Source organism: Parambassis ranga, chromosome 10 (assembly GCF_900634625.1).
Source record: "Parambassis ranga chromosome 10, fParRan2.1, whole genome shotgun sequence".
Taxonomy (NCBI): domain Eukaryota; kingdom Metazoa; phylum Chordata; class Actinopteri; family Ambassidae; genus Parambassis; species Parambassis ranga.
In genome coordinates this window covers 6,491,259-6,512,616 of record NC_041031.1, presented here as the reverse complement: position 1 = coordinate 6,512,616, position 21,358 = coordinate 6,491,259, and the positions used below count along the sequence as shown (strand labels likewise).

Here is a 21,358-nt window from a genome sequence, read left to right as displayed (position 1 = left end):
CGAAAGGCCGGAAGTCCTGTAGAATTCCGCGGCCGCTGATTGGCTGGCTGGAGTCACAGGAGGCTGAACGAGAAGGGATGGACTGCTGCGGGATACGGCGTTTATAACTGGTCGTTTATGTACTACCAACACGGATTATGGCTGTTTAGGAAAAGGTAAGTAAACAGGTGTGCAAATTCTAACTACCATATTGTGGTTTAGAGTATGTAGTTGATTCCTAATTGGAGTAAACTGCGGTTAGTTTAGGTAGTGGATTAACCACCGTGACCGCTAAGGTAATAAAACAGCTAACGGTTCCCTCTTCGCCACTGCGTCCACATCATACCTACCGATCAAACAGCAGAGCTTAAGACAAATAAGAAGTCTTTGTGCTTGCTATGAAGTTTTATACCATCATTGGTAGCTTCGGGATTTGGACCGAGTCGTTCCGAATCCCACCTCCCGATACGTGTTCTGTATTACTAGGCCATACTGTGAAAGACATGGCATGCGAGCAACAATATGCAAGTTAACCTGTGTTACAAAGAAAAATACTGTTCACCAGGAGTTCTCTAAGGACGTTCCAGGCATCAGTGTAACAAGGTCCTAAGGACTCTGAAAGGCTTCGCCTCTAGTTCCACGCTTTGGCAGTCTGCGAGGGGTCCCAAGAAATTTAAGATGTTTGCTAAGGGCTGCTGTAGCGGACTAGCAAAAAACATTCCGCAGTAACAATGAGTAACATTTATGACGCAGTACGTAACCGCCTGTTAAGTGAATTTTTGTATTGCTATAGTGAGCGTGGAAGTCTCTTAATGACGCTAAGTTGTTGGTTAGTAAAAGCTAGTTAGCTTATCATTACGCTGATATTTACTTGTTCTTCTACGTCTTTATTATTATTATTATTATTATTATTATTTTGCCTTAACTTTACAGTGTAACACTTATAGCCACCATGTTTGGAATTTAAAGGGTTAATACAATAATTTATAACGCAAAAACAACGATATGCCATCCTTTTTTAAAAAAAAAAAACTTCTATTAGTTTATATTTTTGAGACATAAATACTTAACAACTGTAGTTTTTATGTTTTTTATTAGTTTGGTTGCCCAGCAACCAAACTCTTGTTCTTCTTTTCTTTATTATTATTATTATTATTATTATTATTATTATTATTATTATTCTGTACGTTTTTTGGCTCAGCGTATCTTCAGAATGCAGGGGCCGATTCAAACTATTCAGATTCAGCTCATTCAGGACATGCGTGGAAAGCGTCAATAATAACTGCAAACATTATAATATTTTATAATATAGCCCCTTTTTGTAGGCATTATATTATTGCTGTCTGTGATTTTACAGAATTAATTAAGTTGCTGTCTTCCATATGTCTCCCTCATGACATTATTCACTAATGTGGCTAATGATCAGGTGACTTCTATTGATAGTGTCTGACTATCCCTCTTTGTATCCAGGAGAAGGCTCCTGAGGGCCTGGGTGCTTCAGGCTTCACCAGAGGATTTCCTGAAATCTTGCACGAACAACATGAGGCTCCCTATGCGCTTCAGTACTCACAGGTAACGTTGACACAGCACGCTACAAAAGAGTGTACTGTTCTCTGGGTAGATGGATAGATAGAAATCTGCCTCACTCACTCATACTGAAATTCCTATGTATGTTGTGTGTGGGCTTGTGGCTTTCAAGTGACTTTGTAAAACATAAGAAAAATGCACAGCTAGAATAGAATATACTTTATGAATCCCTTTGGGAAGGTCCCTCAGGGAAATTACCTGCCATTACCGACAGCTGAAAAAGTTCACCTTGATGGTGATCAAGGAATGTAACCTGTTTGTTCAGCAAAAATATCACTTGCTAAAACCTCGTGATGAACTAAAAAGTTGCTTCACACCAGTAGAAAAACTTCACAAAGACAGAGCATAAAATATGGTCATGAAAGACAGGAGGATGATTACAGATAAACAGAAGCGGAAAGAGCGCATTATTCTTATCTAACATCCTGTTTTGCACAAATTGATTAAAATGAAAGCAGGGGAGATTAGTCTGTTACAGCAGCTTCATCAGCACTACCAAACACTAAAACTGATGAAGCTGCTCAGAGGAGAAGCAAAACATCTTCAAGGAACTCTGCATCGAGCTTTTGAATGTAAACTGCTGGTCCTCCGGATGTCTGGGAAGACCTTCTTTCTTCCATGACACCAAGATTCATATACCCATAACACTCTCCATCTGTTGGTTCAAGAATAATGACAAGATACTTCCAAAGAGTATGTTTGTCAAAACGTGTTAGTCAGCCTCTTCACAGCCCATCTTCTCTGTGGCGTTGCTGTTTTGCACTGGGATTAAATGTGTATCAATGTTCTGCACAACTTGTGTTATACTGTGTACAACTGTTACAAAATTCAGAACCTCTAAGGAAACAGCACAATCACAGCTAGAAGTATGGAGAACTCAGAGGTGTCATTTGTTTTGTGTAGCACAGCCAGAAAGACGTAAATCATTGTTGTTAAATAAAAGAAATTAAATGTACCAGTAAGCCCAATTTTTAGCATGCTGCTTATGCAGGTACAGCTAAATGCATTGAAACATTCTGATTATTCCTTGGTTTGTGTGCCAAATGCCAAATATAGCTAATCATATGGTGCTAATATACCATCAGCCATCACTTTAAATGCAGACAGTATTATGTATTCTGCACTGTATGTGTTTTCAATATTATGTCCTTGTGTACATTTTCTGCTAATATACAGTCAAGTTGAGGAACTTCAGGATGTGAACACATGTTTTTATACAATGCAAATTATGTGAGTTATTTAAATCATAATAAAAGTGTTATCTGTCAGACATAGTGGTTATAGTGCAGCCCTTCTCTTAGTCTGAGTATTATTCCGTTAAATGTCCTCTTTCAGGGGTTAAGGGTAAAAACACAGGGTGATCATTGCCCAGCCATACACCGCGCACATTCTCAGCCACTGCAGTAACACAGCTAACTGCTACAGTTTTCAGAGAAACAGTTTTCAGAGAAACCAGGCTCACTGGTTTCTCTGAAGCATTTTAGGTCTGTGGCATTTCTGTGGACATCTTTCTCATTAAAGGGAACATTCAAGTCTATTCTCAGCAGTTACTGATAGACACACACATATATATATATATATATATATATATATATATATATATATATATATATATATATATATATATATATATATATATATATATGTGTGTGTGTGTGTGTGTGGTACAGATGAAAAGCATTGTTCAACCTGTAGTTCATTCTATAAACAACAGAACATTGTTTGCGTAGATTAAGCCTGTTCAGGAAACGGTTTGTTTCAGTGTTATATTTTTGTTTCTGCTGTCAGTTTGCAAGTGATTTCCTCCTATAAATGACTTAACGGAATGGTTGGTGTGTGTGTGTGCGTGTGTGTGATGCAGGGGTGTTGTACTGGTTGTTGTTTTAGGCTTGCTGTGGTTAGTGATGGTCTCTCTGCCTGCGCCTGAGACAGGGACAAACAAACCTGTTGAGATGGTCGTCAGCCCTGCACATAAGAAGGTGTGTTCTGTATATCAATACTGAAACTTGTCTGTATTCTGAAATGACCAAGAAGTTGACAGTAATGGTAAACTTAAATCATCAACCATTCTCAAACTTGGAGTAATTGACAGCTGCCATTTAGCACGATGACAAGTGTTACAGTTTACAAGGCAGGCTAGCTGTCTTGTCTGTCTTTCTAGAGATGTGTTGTATTGACACCCCTGTTTACCAGCTGATGACACCATGCATCTTATAGCAAGTGTTGCACCATATTGTAAAGGTTAAGTTCAGCCTCACATGTCTGTAAATATTGACTTTCTTACCAATGTTTGCTTTGCCTACAGCTTGTGCATGAACATGTTCACAAAGTCCTGGAAGGTCCCTGTCATCCCGGCAGGACTAGGCGGGGCTTGTTAGCTCAGCTACCTGCTTCAAGCCACATGATGAAGCCGTTCCTGCAGAAGGACGACACACTCCCACACAACCTTTCCCTGTATCCACCACCATTTGGCTTCAAAGGTCTTGAGCGCCAAGTAGAGGAGCTTCTAAAGCTGGTAAATACATCTTCTTTGTCATTCTGTTATATTCAGCATATTCTAAACATTGTGTGATGCTTGTATAGAGACAGTGAAATATTCATTTAGCACTCAGAACATCAAGCCATTTCCGGTATTTGTCGCAATATTATTTTGGATATAACCAACAACAATGAGATTAACTGTAATATTAGACACATGCAGCATTTGCTCTTCAGTGATGTTACTAGCATACACACAGCGTTGGCTGTCAAGTTTTCTTATCTTCTTGGTGTTGTTACATCATCCTGTAGAAGTAATATGCAGTCGTTGTGTGTCCTTGGGCAAGGCCCTTTACCCGCATTGCCTCCAGTGCGCTCACTGGTGTGTGGCGCTCTTTGCTGGGCAGCCTTAAGCTGGATCCATACTCTGCGAGACAAAGAACTTTTTCCCCCGTGCAGACGTTACGCCCACAAAATGACGTCATTTTTTGTCTCTGACCGCCCGCTGATCCGCACTCCTGTGCACAGGGTCTGGGCCGAACTTTGTCTTTCAAGGCTGTGCGGTAACCATGCTGTGATTGGTCGGAATTTATTGTGGGCGTGATGAATGTGGAGAAGCACAAGAGCCTCTCCGGGTATATAGGTAGGTGTATAAACAGGCTGTGTGTGATGTTGTTCCTGTTTGGTGTCTGACGTGCGCTGCAGTGGGCGCACACACACGTCTCGCGGAGTATGGTACCTCCGTGCGGAAAAGACCTTTTTTTTTTTTTATCTCTTACCACCCGTGGAGCGTGTTCTCCGCTCTTTGTCTCGCGGAGTATGGATCCAGCTTTAGCAATGTCCCTGATGGGATTATTAAAGTATTTCGAAACACCTTTCCACAGAGAGGAAGGTCTTGTTGACAGAACAAACTTCACCACTTGGTAACATTTTTGAAGGAAAAGGAATCACAAGCCGTATTGTAGGGAAGAGTACACGCCCTCTTATCTATCGAGTCAATTAGTGTGATGAGTTGATGAAATGAGTTCAGTTTTTCTATTTCCATGGAAATAGAATGCAAAGTGCTGTTTTGTTATATTAGAGATGCTGCAAAAAGCTTCAAGCTGCTTATAGTTTGTGTGTTAAAGGACAATTTCTACAATCTGCATCCCAGAGAAAAAAAACAAATGTGTATATTTCTGAACTGAGCATTAATGTAATGATACTGTATTACGACCCAGCTCAGCTAGGGAAGAGGGAAGTAATACAAACCAGATCGTATTGGTTTTAACGTAACTTATTTACTTGTTTAAAGGTAGGGTAGGAGATTTTGAAAACTCAGTGAGAGTCAGCCAGATTGTGGAAGTAAACACACGCCCCTTTCTCTCGGAGCTCACCCCGAAACCACGCCTCCCAACCAGTCTGTGACCTCGGCCATCATGCACGTACCTCTCTGGTGCGCGCAGAGCAGGAAGAGAGTGACAACCAGCCAACTATATGTGCAGGGGCGCCTCGTAGGATTGGCTGATGTTTTTAGCGTTTTATAGCTTCCACAGATGATTCATATTCTTCGTTTTAATGCGAAACTGCTGAACTAATCGGTTGCTATCTGATTGTAAAGAGAAGTTACACTAATTTAACAAAAAGTGCATCAGAAGGAAATCTCCTACCCTACCTTTAACCACAAAAGGAAACAATAAGGACAAAATAAAACCACCTCAGGGCACGCAGGCTCCTGGAATACAAAACATGCACCAGAAGAAAACAACTGGGCCAAAAGTGCACCAGCGCAGCTCACCCAAACAAGCAAATAAAATAAAAATCCCGGATCACAATCAACAGGTTAATCAGTATCTGAATTTGCCTTGAAAGCTCCCAGCCTCTGACTTCGCAACCCAGCCAGAGAAGACATCAGATGGATGTCGCCGCTGTGTGGTCATGGGAAATGGAGGCATTCTTAAAGGACTGGAGCTGGGACGATTGATTGATCGTTTCGACACCATCATCAGGTTAGAATTACATAGAAGTGTATCGGTCCTTGACGCATGCATAAATAATGTAGGCTGTATTTGTTTACAATTAATTTGCCTCCTTCAGGTTGAACAGAGGTCCCCTGGGAGAGTTCAGTGTCGACGTTGGAAACCGTACCAGCATCAGGATGAGCTATCCAGAGGGCACACCAATACACTGGGAGGACACCGACCCACACACACTGTTTGTAGCTGTGGTGTATAAACGGGTAGACATCAGCTGGACCTCTGCCATGATCAACAAGCTCGCTGTGGTGAGTAGGGTTTGTCTACTGTACACAGTTTGTTGCTTCATAAAAACTTAATACTAAATGTAATACTCCTGCAGATGGATTAAGTTCCAGTAATAAAACAGAGCTAGTAAGATTTCCTGGAAGTGACCAGCCAAAAGCAAAACAACAGAGCCTGTTTAGGAATTTCACCCTTGATTATAATGTGATACTACACTGATGAATTCCCATGATAAATAGTAGCTACATGGAATTTGCATATTTTCAGTCTTTCTTTTAGATAAAATATCACAGCATTTGTTGTCATGTGCCCTTAGCATCATGTAGTCTCTTCCCTCTTTTACGTCCCCTTGTTCTTTCTTCCTACATGACAGTATAATTAGTCTTATCCCACATCGAGACAACCTGCAGCTTTGACAAACTGCTGTACAAACAAAGCACTTTGTGTTTCAGCCTCTGTGGGACTGGCTCTTCTTCTGGCAGAACGTACCAGATCAGATCCCTCTTGAGCCCTCCAGGTTCAGACTTCTCAACCCACATGTGATCAAGGAGACATCATTAGACCTCTTGAAGTATCCCCCACCCAAAGCACACCTGTGGGGCTGGGACCAGGTAATAGACACTTGTCCTTTTCATGCGTTGATGCGCATGATGCACTGTAGGTGGGCCCGGCATTGGCTGTGAAGCATTGGCTCCCCCTTGTGTTATGTTTTGGTTATTGCAATACTGATATTCCTAATTTTTCTGTGTTTTTTTGCCCCTTATCCACACACACAACACAGCTGTAGGTCACTAAAAACAAACCTTTTGTTGCAAGTGAAAACAGTCATTTTGAATGAAATAGGACTGGCGTTGACCTTGTAACCATGATTTTCAACATGTTTACGCATACAGCAAATGTAAAGTTACTTCTCCATAATACGGACTAACAGAGGCTTCAGAATATGCTGCATAAATCCACAGTAATGCTCTTTTTGTTTGTCAGTGTAGATTTATTTATGTGTTTTGATTGGTGAACATGGCTTTATGTTTAATAATAACCACCGGCTGTTGGCTTGGCATGCGTGAGTGTGAGAGCGTTTCTTTTTTGTTTGTTTGTTTTCCTTTAAATGTAGTTTACTTTTAGTTTTATATTATTATTTATTATTTTTTCACGTCAAAGATACAGGAATGATAATATTACTGATGGCTGTCTGTTTCACCAGGATAAAAAAAACTTACAATTGTGTGTTTGTCTGCAGAACGTGCCGACGCTGGGTGTTTCTGCACTGAATTTAGCCAGTCTGCTGTGTGACGAGGTCAGCTTGGCAGGCTTTGGCTACAACCTCTCTCAGCAGGGAGCCCCGCTCCACTACTATGACCACTTGCCAATGAGCGCCATGCGGCAGCAGAAGATGCACGATGTGGACAAAGAGACTCAACTCCTGCAAAGCCTGGTCAAGGAAGGAACCATCACCGACCTGACGGGGGGGATTCACTGTTCGTTCTGCTCCAGCTGACCCCTGAGGAGTTTGGCTACAAAGAAGTAAAGACGTAGAGTATTAGCTATAGTTTTTAATGATTTTAATCCATATCTGCGTTGCAGATTTGTATTTCTCCAGTATTTCACACTTTATGTATCTTCCACAGTTTTAAAGGCCTTTTTTAACAATCGATCAAAATTCAGTTTAACGTTTCTACTGACTGAGACTGACCCCCTGTGCAAGGCGTACCCGTGTCTTTCGCCCATTGACTTGATGGACTATTATTTATGACTCCATGTAGATAATACTATATGTACATTTTTTACAGCTGTCACTTATACTGTAGACATCTTAGAAAAGTAGCAGGTCTATGAACAATACTGTACAAATGAAACATGTTATTTATTGTTTTTAAGTCTACATCACTGTTTTTTAAATGTTTATTTTCACGCAGACACACTTGTTATAATACTTTATTTCTTGAGCTTCTCATCTGCTACTGCTGATAAAATGTTGTTCTGGTGAGATGACAAACCCCAAACAAATATTGAGTGAAGAAGTCTTATTTACCACAACAACAATAATATAATAATCTTCATCGTCATGAGTTAAGACATTTTTATACTTTATTCTTAGTTGAGTTCTGTCCGTAAAACGTTCACAGCTGACCTCAGCTGTAGTATATAGTGGCACGCACGCCAAGCGTTGGTTGTTGTCATAGTAACTTAATGCTTGCTCGGATCAAAGGATACATTTAAATGTGGAATTGTCCGGTTTGTTTGTTTGTTTTTTCTGCTGCTGTTCTACAGTCTGAGTGAAAACATGCTCTAGTGTGGGACATATTCCAGTCACAGGTTCATTTACAGATTACACACATTTTTTAACTCAATAATCACTGATGTGACTTTTCTGAACTTATTTGTCCTGTTTAATTTTAATGTTGATATGCACTGCTCTGTGACCTTAAGATAAGAACATCTGATACATTTTTTTGCCAATATCGCCCAACCCTAGTGTGCACAGAGTCCAGGACACTCGGGGTTAAATATTACCAGTTACACGCTTCCCAGCAAATGTGGGCTGTCATAATGGCAGGAGTCCAACAACTTGTTAGACTCTGCAAGTAAACCTACACAGCAGAGGTGACTGCTGAACACAGGTTATATCATGGCTCGCACTACTGATGACCGTATGGAACCGATGCTCCGAAACAACCTTCAAACTTGTCTCTATCGATCTGGTTTTGGGCCCCTGGATGAATCATGCGACTGGTTTAAACCACTCAAGGAGTGTCATCGTTATTATTGTCAGTGCTGTTATACTGACCAACCAACCAATCAGTCTCATGTGTACATCGTTCACACAAACCCTGGTTACACTAATCACTTACAGTTTGTTTACGATTGCTTAGGCACAGTTTTAGAAACAAGGCTCATTTTGTCCAAACCCTACACACGATTCACACAAGTAGCAGAACATGTCAGATCTTTTGCAATTCAAAACTGTACAATCATTTACCAAAAGCCCATTTTGGTACCATATGGCACACACATGGTTCATAACATCAGATTCTGTTTGAACCTCTTACACACTGCTGTGCTCAATCTTTAACACTTTTGGCCTTTCTTATGATTTTTTTTCTCTTTTTTGAGATATTGTTAAAGAGCATGAACCTTCCACTGCCATGCTGAAAAAAACTCCTCGAGGGGGTTTAGGAAGGGGGAGTATGGTGGAAGGTATTGACCTGTAAATTGTGGGTGTTGATGAAAGCAGTTTTGGACCCGAGCGGAACGATGGAAGCTACATTCTGGTCTCTTTGGTTTGCTGCTGTGATGATATTTTTGTAATCTGTCTAAAAATGTAAGAATGAGGTCAGTGTTGTAAGGACCCAAGTTGGCATGGCGGTGGAGGACCCCATTCTGTGTAATGGCAGCACAAAGGGTAAGGTTACCCCCACGTTGCCCTGGTACATTGACAATAGCCCTGTGCCCCTTGTTCTCACTGTGTCAGGTTGAAGCCTCATCAATGTATATGAACCTATGCAGGACTTCTGCATCCAGCCACCCTGTGTGTGCACACCTGGTGGCTGTGGTTAACCACTTGGTTCATGGGGTGTCAAATGCATACAAGTGTGTTTAGTGTTTTGCAAAAAGTGTGAAGCTTACAAAGTGCTTACAGTTGTGCAAATCTAGGCCTGTGTTTTGTTCCTTGAGTGTTAGGTTTTGTTAATTGTGGGAAAGTTTTAATTTTAGTGTGTAGGCATTTGAAAAAAAACTGTAATTAAGACATTGTTTTGCTGTCTCCTATTTCACCACTAGATGTCACTGAAACGTAGCTGTGTATGAATGATCCCATTTTCGAGACATTTGATAAAGTGGTTCAATATTCACGCGTCAATTCCACCTACTGACGTTACACTTAAGTCATATATCGCGTGAACGTGTTGTTTTGGAGAAGAGCAGCGACTGCACACGGCCCGTTCATCAGTGAGGACGCGGTTTGAGTCGTATACGAGAATCACTCTTAACCGGAAACACAAAGGTTCTGCCTTCAAAATAAGTGTTAAGTACCTAAACTTCTTTTTAAAGAGAATAGTCGGAACGCGGTTAAATAGTTTGTAAGTTTACATTTTACAATGTTCTGACTGTAATATATTATTGCACCTGCGCTATTTACTGGTTAAGTCTCGCAGCATGTTGCGTTACTTATATTTTGAAATCTGCCACCGGAAGTTGTATTTCTTTATCAACTAGAAACGCGTGGTCAGGATCAGGAGCCGGGCAGAGCTGCTGCTAACAGGTGGGAACTTACTGAACTCAGTTATTACTTGTTTCTTAATTTTAAAAGAAAGAAAATGACGTCAGCACACTTTTGTTGTCCGTGCTATACAAAATGTTCAAATGTAGACAAAAGACTTGGTGATATTGAGAGAAAGACCAGACTCATTCAGATGTCTGGCATTTTAATTGTGTCAATTGAAAAACACGCGTTCTTTGACGCAAACACTTTGTCCTGGCTGATGTAGCTACAATGTCTTAGAGATAGATAATAAATTATTATTATCACTGAGTCGGCGCTACATTAGTTTGATGAATTATACAAAGGCTACATTACTAAATATAGTCAAACTCTCTGTAAATGTAGAGAATTCCGCATGAATGTATTTCTATGTCAGAAGCCTGTTCAATAACCTCTCCATCCTTTGTATTTGTAACGGTCCCTGTGTGACTTTGTGCTGTCACCGCTCGTATAGTGTATGAACCGCAGATAGAGGGTCTGTCGTTGAAGGGTTAAACTGGTGCAGTATAGTGTTCAATGTCCAGCTGAGTTAAATGCATGATTGGGTTAAGTTTAAAGTCTAATGATAGCGAGATGTTGCAGATTGTTGCAGATTGTGTGTGTGTGTGTGTGTGTGTGTGTGTGTGTGTGTGTGTGTGTGTGTGTTGAAGCTGTGGCCTAAACGGTCTCGTATTATTTTTGTAAACGCGGTAAAGGGTCGCAAGGTGTTGCAAACGTCAGACAGGTGTAGTTATTGATGGGATTAAGAAGGGACTGGTGCAGGTTTTGAGGTGAAAGGTGACTTGTCTCTGATTGGATAACATATCAACCCTCGCGATTGTCATTGGCTGTTTGTTTGAGCCCCCTTCCCCCCTCCTCTTTACTACAGGTCCCCCCCCCTCTGTTTTGAATGGGTGGAGGCAAAACAAACAAACAAACAAACACATGTTTATCTGGCCCGTCAAGATTGTTTACAGCAAAAACAACTATTTATTTCTATTATTTATGATCAATCACTGATATGTTACAGTGGATAATGGACAATGACAGTGGCAGGTTTTGTAAGAATATGATATGTTCAAACAGTTATTAACGCTAATTAAAAATGTAGTTTAATGTTTTTGACTATGCCACTAGTTACCTATCTGTCTGGAGCAGAATCTATAACGACAAGGTCTGAAATGCCATCTTTAAATCTGACAGTCTTGAGCTGTAAATGCTTGTAATCGTAGGCTCCTCTGGTTCCTCTGGGGTTCTGTGACATGCCCTTGAGCTTTGTGCTCTGACCACTTTGTTCATTCTTTGTTGATTGCAGGACAATTAGATCAGCTTTACAAATCTAATCTTTTAGGACAGAGCCTGCACTGTCGTTTGCTGCTGAGCAGATATGATTTCTGTGTCCCGGCATCACCTTTCCAATTTATCTACATAGTGATGGCATAGATTTTCTACAGTGCTTTGTGAGTTAATTTTTTCTGTAACAAGTGATATGCCCAGATTATGTCAACATTAAGATATTGTTGAATTTATTGATTGTTGGTAGAGTTGGAGCTTAAGTCTATGTTGATGAACTTTACTTTTTACCTGTTTGCCCAGATATCTGTTTCCTGAATGAGGGATGATAACGAGGTGATAATGTTCAGGGAGGTGGGTGTGTTGTGTGAGGAATGTGTGGATTCTTACAAATATGTGAATCCTGTGTGTAAGTTGACTGTATGATCTGCGGTGTGTATGACATCACTGAGGGTCAGAACATCACTAATGTTCAAAAGGTTGAAGCGAGGAAACTTGACGGAGCGTCGAAACGTCTTCAACAAAAACTCTACAAGTCCAGCTGAATGGCTTCAACCCTTTGAATGAAAATGACCTGGATGAGAGAATCTTTACAGACATGATATCACTAATGGTGTCTCCACATGTTCTCTGAGGCAAAAATACACCCACCAAGAGAAGAATGCAAGGACATGATTGGACATTTCCCTGTAAAAACCAATAGAGGACAGTACACACTCTGTGCTAAAGGCTACACCAACATGCTGCTTTGTAGCAGGTGTCATGTGCCGCTCTGCTTCTCAGAGGAAAAGAGTCTTGAGTCATTCAGTAAATACCATCCTACACAATGTTTTTATCATCATTCATAAAAACATTTCTTGTGCGATATCATTTCGGTGTGATATGAGTTTATAGATGTTTAAACTACTCTTATGAGGCTTTATAAGCAGTTAAGACTGCAAATTAACTCTTGCTGGTCTTGTACATGTACCCCAAAATGTTACTAAAACACAAAAGTGAAAAAAAAACACTGATCTGTGCATCATAGGCCGCCTATGACAACATCTGTAAGGTCAATTTTTTTGTTTTTCGCTCTCTCTCTCATCTGATGGTGTCAGTGATTAGGATACATCCTGATTATGTTGTTAATGGTCTTTGACATAATGTTATAAAACAGAATACTCCACAAACAGTAGGATATAGGATAGCCAATAAGATAACTTCCGCTCTGTTCTGCAGGGTTCTTTTGATCAGCATTTATCTTGCTTGGTTAACTCATTCCAGCTGACCACACAGAGGTCAGAGGTTAGTGAGGCGAAGGTGAGCGCACTGAGCCAATCTTGAGCCTGTAGGCTTGTACTAGTCCTCTGGTTAGGGAATGAATGAATTTCTATTAAGACAAATGTAATTTTTACAGATGATGCACGTTGATGTGTACGCTATGGTTTTGTATACCCAATCCTCATAATTTAGTCCCCTATCTTTTTTTTTTTTAAATCTGTCTGGTCTTGCATGAACATGTCCATTGATCATCATGTCAGCCAGACTGACCGTCTTGCTGCAACCAGCCAATCAGAGCACTCCTTAAACACAGTCTGACCTTTGATTGGTAGATTAGGCTAGGTTACACATCAGCTCGTAACAGAATCTGTGATGTGCATCATTTGCATATCACTGCATCCTCCTTGTTAAGGCAAAGAGTGTTGCTGTAGCAGCAGTAACAGCATTCGCATGGTCACCATCACTGGCTGCTCGGCCGAAAATAGAAAGACTCTGGCTCACCTGGCTGCTTTGGTTACAGGTTAGTGAGGAAAAAAATTCAATACAACATACAGGAGACTGGCTCTCTGTGGTACTTGAAAGTGGAGTCGATGTCATGTCATATTTCTGTGTACAGATTGTACATGATGCATAGTCATGTAGGCCACAGGTTTTTTCTGTTTCCAACGTTGGCTTGTTATGTATATTATGTATAATAATATACAATATATAACAACATAACCACAATATTGCTTTTAGAAATGGTCACTAAAGTTTACTCATTGTTTTACTAATTCATGCTTAAAGCTGGTAGTTCACCAACAGTATATGTTAAATTTGGCTGCTTCTTTACATCCTCACTTAATCTCATTGTATTTATTAAACTCTCTTAATGTGCTAACATGAATATAATACACTTAAAAATTCTGATTTCGCCGATGTGATACTGTACAATATGATTACTAGCGATTTATGTTGTAAGGGCGAAGTGTTAATTTACAAGGTTCACATGGAGGTGAGTGTGTCCTTGTGTTCTCACCTAATCTGTTTATTCTTGAGCTCTTCTAGTGTGTGTGTGTGTGTGTGTGTTTTTATGTAACAGTGGGAACATGCCCCCTTCCCCTGAGAATGTGATCATTACATCTGTCACCTGCTAAACTTGTCCTGAGAGAATCTGTTAAATATATGATATAGTATGGTTTAATTATATTGCAATACGAGCCACAGCCGAACAGGTTCCTAACACTCACCTGTTGTGTGGATGTAAACACAGCTTTGCTTGTAGTCGCTTGTAGACAGACTGAGTTGGGTGTATCTGCAAGTACTGTGTATGCTTACTGTGATGTTACTAAATGACACCTTGTAGTGTGTTTGTGGTTTTTTTCCCCCCTAACTTTAGCGTAACTTCCTCCTAAGAATCCTAAAACTCTGCTCAGTGCCATCAATTAGCATGTTAATGCAGCCGAAGTGATCAATAGTCCTTGATGAATAAAATAAGCAATCCAACACTGGAAAAAATGAACAAAATACTAGCTTCTCTTGTCTTTCCTTCTCTCCAGATCCCCTCCTGGCCGACATCCCTCCACACATTCCTTCCTAAAACCCTCAACCTCTGCACCTCGGGGCATTGATTGCGACTCCACCTCACCTCAGGGCCAGCTGAGCACACTCTTCTGTCACCGTTCCACCAGACACTTTCACCTCATCAGCAGCACAATGCTGAGCCAGCACTTCATCCAGAAGCTACAGCTGCCTGATCTGGATGATGTCAGCCAGTACTTTAGGAACACATCCCTGCCCGTGTTGGTCAGCATGGGTGCAGTGGCTGCGGCAACGACCTACTACCTAGCAACACGGCCCAAAGCCATCCCACCAGTCTGCGACCTCCACATGCAGTCGATTGAGGTCCCGGTGAGTTTAAGAACAAGCATCGGAGAGTTTCACATCGAAACAAATTCCAACTATGTTTCTGTTTAAACTCTGCACATAGGAAATGGTTTATAAACCCGTTTTCTCTCATCAGGGTGGAGATTTGGCACGCCGATCCGTTCTTCTGAACGGTGACGGGCACTTAACACACATCTATGATGATGCCAAAACAATGTACGAGTTCTTTCTCAGAGGCGCCAGGGTCTCTAGTAAGTCGGAAATGATAAATGTTTGTTTTTTTTAGAGGATTGAAATGTCACACTCTAGATCACTTCCTCTTTAGTTACCTTCACAGAGGGAAGTTTACTGTGCTGTCTGTGTTTGTCTGAACTGCCTCCTTAGTCGGCAACCACTTGTGGTTGTACTGTGTTTTTCCAAAAACAGATGTCTTGGAGGTCAGACAGGGTAGAAAGGTACAATATAAATGTGTAATAGACACTCACTTTGCCTCTTTGTCACTCCTCTTCCACCCTTCAGATAACGGTCCCTGTCTGGGCTCCAGGAAACCAAAACAGCCCTATGAATGGCTGTCCTACAGAGAGGTATGCGTTTCCACCTTGTAAAAAAGCTGAGGAGCAGTAAAGCAGACAGTACAAACAGCTGTCAGAATGTTGCTTCCTCAACAGTAAAGATGATTACCGTGTAACACTTTGCATCCATTCTTCCCTTTGATTCATGTGGCCTAGTTTCTGTGCAGCGCTAACTGGTGGTGTGTGTTTTCGGGTGTTAGGTGATGGAGCGAACAGAGAATCTAGGTTCTGCGTTTCTGCACAAAGGACACTCCAAATCCACCGATCCCTACATTGGCATTTTCTCTCAGAACAGACCGGAGGTACGCACAGTTTACAGTGTGCAGTGATGCTGCCTATTTACTGCTGTTGAACTGATCATCTCCAAATGCTGTGTGTGTGTAGTGGACCATGACTGAGCTGTCCTGTTACACCTATTCTCTGGTGTCCGTCCCTCTGTACGACACACTGGGAACAGAGGCCATTGCCTACATTATAGACAAAGGTAAAAACACACCTGCAGTTTTAAACACACTTATCCCTTAACTACTGTTTTTGTTGACTTGCTTGCATTTTGTTTCTGCAGCTTCCATTTCTACCATAGTTTGTGATGTGCCTGATAAAGTCAATCTGGTACTGGACTGCTGTAAGGACACCAAGCACGCTGTAAAAACCATCGTTCTCATGGAGACCCCCAGTGCTGATCTGGTCAATAGAGGGCAGCAGGCGGGAATCCACATCCTCAGTTTGCAGGAGATGGAGGTCCTCAGCTTTCTTGTGCTCTATACTTCTGGTTTTAGTTCTAGATTTTGCATTTTAGTCAGTTTCTATATATTGTCAACTCATTTCTACCTTTAGAAACTACCTTAGTAGTTGCCTTGTTTCTGGTCTATTGTCACTTTTCCTTTGTGGCTTTGTTACATTCTTGATTATTTTATTCATCTGCTTTGTTGCACAGGCTATTGGCAGGGCCAACCACCGCCAGCCAGTGGTAAGTAACCACTAACATGTAAACCAGTTACTCACCTGTGATCCTGTGTGTTGTTTTTACTGTTGGATCATTGTTATACCTGTCCCTACAGCCTCCACAACCTGAGGACATGGCAGTCATCTGCTTCACCAGTGGAACAACAGGTGACACAAGCACTGATGCGGTGACTGAAATTAATATGGTTCTGTTCGGACTAACATGTCTATACTCTGTGTGTGTGTGTGTGTTTGTGTGTGTACTTTCAGGAAATCCAAAAGGAGCGATGTTGACACACGGCAATATTGTGTCCAACTGCTCAGCCTTCATCAAAATAACAGAGGTAAGGTGCTGAATGAACTATTTACATCATTTGACACGGCACGTGGCCTCTCATTTTACATAGTGCTGCCATTATGAGTGTTTTATGTCCTTCCTGCAACATGAGATACTGCTGCACTAAAACGGTTAATGTTGCTGTTGGGCAAGTATAATGCAAATGACACATTAGGAGTTTAGAGGAAGGAGAGAGTGTCTGTGATCTCTAGTAACAAGCCAGTGGTTTTTTCACTTTTCACTTTGATGTAAAACACTTCCACAGTTTACAAGGATGGGCGAGTGGCTTTAATGAACATGTTCCTCTCCTCTCCCAGTCCTATGCTCAGACCTCTTCAGAAGATGTCATGCTGTCTTTTCTGCCTCTGGCCCACATGCTTGAGAGGGTGGTGGAGGTACAATCATTAACTCTGTGTGTGTGTGTGTGTGTGTTTCCCCCCACCTGTATGTGTGTGTATGTTTTAGTTATCCTGTCCGTTGTCTCCCAGTGATGTCCATATATCCTACTTACCCCTGGCTCACATGTTTGAGAGAGTCGTGCAGGTATGTTCCTGTAGATCCCTTTGCCACCTATAGATGAGTCTGTCTATAAACCCTGTGTGTCTCTGGCTCTCTGTAACTACACACTTTTTAATGTTGAATGTTTGTAAATTTCCTTGTTATTGCTGACAGGGAGTGATGTTAGTGCAGGGAGCCAGAATCGGCTTTTTCCAGGGAGACATTCGCCTTCTGACAGATGACCTGAACACTTTGAAACCTACAGTATTTCCTGTGGTACCTAGGCTCCTAAATCGAATGCATGACAAGGTAGGTGGGCCATCTCTGAGCATGCTCTACTTGAACACTGATGGTTCTGTTCTGTATAATAATGGTGTGCCTCCGTGTGTGTGTGTGCCTCTGTAGGTATTTGGGCAGGCCAACTCCTCTTTGAAGCGCTGGCTCCTAGAATTTGCTTACAGGAGGAAGCAGGCGGAGTTGGAGAGAGGAATAATGAGGAGAGACAGCATCTGGGATCAGCTCATCTTTAGGAAGGTCCAGGTACAACTGATGTCAGCTGGCTGCCTTTGTTTTCTGTGGATGCGATTAAGCCAGCTGTCAAGTACATAATGTAGTGTGCTGCCATCTACAGGCCAGCCTTGGAGGCCGTGTTCGACTGATGCTTACTGGAGCAGCTCCCATCTCTCCTGCTGTTCTCACTTTCCTCAGAGCTGCAATTGGCTGCCAGGTAACACACACACATGCAAGCTGAGCTGAGCTCTTGTTACTGTAATCATTTTCTTTCACATTCGCTCTGTTCCCTGTCAGACCTACATTGCATAATCTTCTTCTGTGTCAGTTTTATGAAGGCTATGGACAAACAGAGTGCACTGCTGGATGCACATTGACCATGCCTGGAGACTGGAGTGCAGGTAATAAATAATAAAGCTGTTTCACTCAACTAAAAGAGACTATAAAAGAGTAAACTTAGTGGTTTTCGTCATGTTGCCACAACTTGTTTAAGTGACGAACTAATTGACTGAGTTTGACTTTGTGTCAACAGGTCATGTTGGAGCGCCTTTGCCCTGTAACTCCATTAAACTGGTGGATGTACCCGAGATGAACTACCTGGCTGTAAATGGAGAGGGAGAGGTGGAACACACAGACAGACAAAAGCACAAGCAGTATAATGTCCAATAATGTCCATCATTTATATATGTGTGTATGGTTTCATTTCTAGGTGTGTGTGAAAGGTGCTAATGTGTTCCTGGGCTACCTGAAGGACCCAGAGAAGACGGCAGAAGCCATTGATGCCGATGGTTGGGTTCATACCGGAGACATTGGGAAATGGCTTCCGGTAGCTTCAGCTCATCATCACCCATCATGTTTCATGTGACGTTCAGTACATCGAGCTAGATCTATAAAACTTTGTGTGTGTGTTTTGACAGAATGGCACACTGAAGATTGTGGACAGAAAGAAGCACATCTTCAAGCTGGCACAGGGGGAGTATATTGCTCCTGAGAAGATAGAAAACATCTATACAAGGAGTGATGCTGTGGCACAAGTCTTTGTTCATGGAGACAGCCTGCAGGTAAATGACGAATAACTGAGCGGTGTTACCTTATGTTTAACTGCGTATAAGTGCAGATCATGCTGACGTATGTTTTCTTTAACATTTCAATGTGAACCTTGTGTTATGAAACACATTAACTGCTATTTGTATCATGTCTGTGAATCTTACAGGCATGCCTGGTAGCAGTGGTGGTTCCTGACCCTGACTTCCTGTCTGGCTGGACGAAGAGGAAGCTGGGATTGCAGGGCAGCTACCAGGAGCTATGTAGCAAAGCGGTAATCCCACAATGCAATGGATTCAAACAGTCTGCTGATTACAAAATTAGCCAATCAATCTGCTCCTATATGTCAGTAACTCACTGGCCTGTAGGTACAGTGTGCCAAGTGGTTGATCTAAACCTAGCACACTGAGCTTTTGACATAGTCCTCTCTACATTTAGGCCCTGTTCACACTGGGGAAAAAAATGTGGCTTAAGCAGGATTTGGCCGCATCCAGATCAATCCAGATGTGTTTTTTTCCAAGTGTGAACACCTCCAATCCAGCTGAATCCAGTTTGATTTCAAGCCGGCTAGATCCACCCTCGAGAGGTGGATCTAGCAGGATTGGCTCAAATGTGGCTCAGGTGTGAACGCAAACGTGCTAGCGAATCCGGCTTGCCACATTATTAGCCATATTACGAGGTGTAGGGTCTGAAATAGGTCTGAACGCATCCAGCTTAAAGGCTGTCTGGGCTCAATCCTACTCTAGCTGGAATGACTTTCTCCAGTCTATATGCTTCATGATTACCTTCATGATTACCTGCCTACATGTGTAAGGCCCCGTGCCTTACACATGTAGGCAGGTAATCATGAAGCATATAGATTAAGTCTGCAGCTTGGAGTATTCACTATGTTAGTATATATACAAATACACTCTCAGTTATATGACCAGCATTATTTTTATTACTATTTACAGGAAGTCAGGACAGCTATCTTGGAGGACATGCTCCGGCTAGGAAAGGAAGGAGGTCTCAAGTCGTTTGAACAGGTAAAAACAATCTTCCCAGGTAGTTCTGCAGACATGCTGCTAATTCTAAAAGTGAACTATAATTATCTTCTCTAACACAACCTGTGCTGCATGTGTTTTCCCTCAGATCAAAGCTGTGCATATCCACACTGAGATGTTCTCAATCGAGAACGGCCTGCTCACTCCAACCATGAAGGCAAAGAGGAACGAAATGCGCCAGTACTTCAGATCCCAGATAGATGAGCTGTACGCTGGAATCAAAATGTAGAAGCAGAGCCAAATTTGGAGAACTGACATGAGCGCTATTAAAGGTACTTTGAGGTATAAAGGAAATAGCCTTGCATGCCTTCCTGTTGTGTGGCTGACCACACAATAAGAAGCAAATAAGGAAGCCTCAGATGTGCTAGAAACACAACAGCAACAGGAGGTGATGCAAGTTTTAAGAGCAGTTAGAACAAAAACAAAGACCAATAGAATCTGTGCCACAAAAAACACTATACATCCGAAGGTCCAAACTAGATTTTATGATAAGGATAAATATGTATATTAATGAAATATGTTTTCCTAAGCTATGTATAGTCCAATTGATTAAAGAACATATTAAATCTAATGGCAGATTTTGTGGGAATTTTAAAGGGAACTAACTCTCCTCTGTGGCATTCGATATCTACGAATTCAAAGAAACACATACACACTTCATAGCTTTAAGGATGAAAAGGGAACACACTGGCCACTGAAATAGGTTTACAGAGCTTTACATTTGAAATAAGAGCCATATCATATATTTTGACCCTGATTATTTTGTTCAGTGTTATAATGTTATATAGAATGTGTTTAAACTGATATCCACAGTGGATCATATTCTTCTTAATTCTTTTTTTATGAATAAGCTAAACTGCAATCAGAACCTACAGGAACCAGCAAAGTGATAATTTAATCAAAGGTAGCTGAACACAGGGAATTCAGGTATGAAAGAACAGTCATAGGGGGATCTTAGTATTTTATTTATTTATGATGCTTAACACAATAGAAGAGATTTGTTTAAAGAACCAATGTTCTTAAATGGTATGAGGATGGAAAATGTTTTTTTCAAAGTTCTATTTTTCACAACATGAAATAAACCCGCTTGAATGTTTTTGATTTCATGGAAGTACTTTTTACTGTGGTCTAGCTGTAAATGTTTTTAATGTCATTTTGTGGTCTGTCAAAGTTTTTAATTAAAATGTTCTATATATCTGTGTGGTGTCATGTCTTTAATTTGGTCTAGAAAAGTGGTTTGTATATTGTAATAATTTGGCCCTTCATCAATGATTATTTTCACGTCATGCGCACGAATCTTAATGTAATTATCTCATACGTGTAATGAACTCTGTCGCTTTCCGTAGCACTGAAATGTTCTAATTTACACGGGGAGGCCGTTTTCTTGGAAAAGCTCCCATCGGTAATAGATTGCAATTAGACTGTGTCCACATTATATTATTGTACATTTACGTTGTTACGTATGT

The 21,358-nt window shown here is 41.2% G+C and overlaps 2 protein-coding genes across 4 annotated transcripts; both read left to right on the top strand.

Annotated features, from left to right (window-relative positions):
• Nucleotides 1-53: 53 nt before the first annotated feature.
• On the top strand, nucleotides 54-14,659 carry st3gal5 (ST3 beta-galactoside alpha-2,3-sialyltransferase 5). Of its 2 annotated transcripts, XM_028416061.1 has the most exons (9): nucleotides 54-155; nucleotides 1,450-1,551; nucleotides 3,428-3,545; nucleotides 3,872-4,081; nucleotides 5,896-6,032; nucleotides 6,121-6,307; nucleotides 6,737-6,895; nucleotides 7,525-7,808; nucleotides 14,616-14,659. In XM_028416061.1, the coding sequence occupies exons 1-8, from the start codon at nucleotides 118-120 to the stop codon at nucleotides 7,780-7,782; spliced, it is 1,209 nt and encodes a 402-aa protein (XP_028271862.1). In that variant the 5' UTR covers nucleotides 54-117; the 3' UTR covers nucleotides 7,783-7,808; nucleotides 14,616-14,659. The 2 variants fall into 2 exon arrangements, with proteins under 2 accessions (XP_028271862.1, XP_028271861.1); XM_028416060.1 differs by lacking the exon at nucleotides 14,616-14,659 and having other exon boundaries at nucleotides 7,525-8,373.
• Nucleotides 14,660-14,740: 81 nt separating this feature from the next.
• Nucleotides 14,741-20,972, top strand: LOC114442480 (long-chain-fatty-acid--CoA ligase 1-like). 2 transcript variants are annotated; one of them, XM_028416058.1, is made up of 20 exons: nucleotides 14,741-14,967; nucleotides 15,080-15,194; nucleotides 15,463-15,527; nucleotides 15,716-15,817; nucleotides 15,900-15,999; nucleotides 16,081-16,256; nucleotides 16,453-16,485; nucleotides 16,577-16,628; nucleotides 16,731-16,804; nucleotides 17,263-17,340; nucleotides 17,470-17,604; nucleotides 17,701-17,835; nucleotides 17,927-18,022; nucleotides 18,134-18,206; nucleotides 18,338-18,426; nucleotides 18,515-18,631; nucleotides 18,723-18,866; nucleotides 19,019-19,123; nucleotides 19,803-19,874; nucleotides 19,981-20,972. In XM_028416058.1, the coding sequence occupies exons 1-20, from the start codon at nucleotides 14,773-14,775 to the stop codon at nucleotides 20,119-20,121; spliced, it is 2,097 nt and encodes a 698-aa protein (XP_028271859.1). In that variant the 5' UTR covers nucleotides 14,741-14,772; the 3' UTR covers nucleotides 20,122-20,972. The 2 variants fall into 2 exon arrangements, with proteins under 2 accessions (XP_028271859.1, XP_028271860.1); XM_028416059.1 differs by lacking the exon at nucleotides 17,263-17,340 and adding an exon at nucleotides 17,115-17,192.
• Nucleotides 20,973-21,358: the final 386 nt, after the last annotated feature.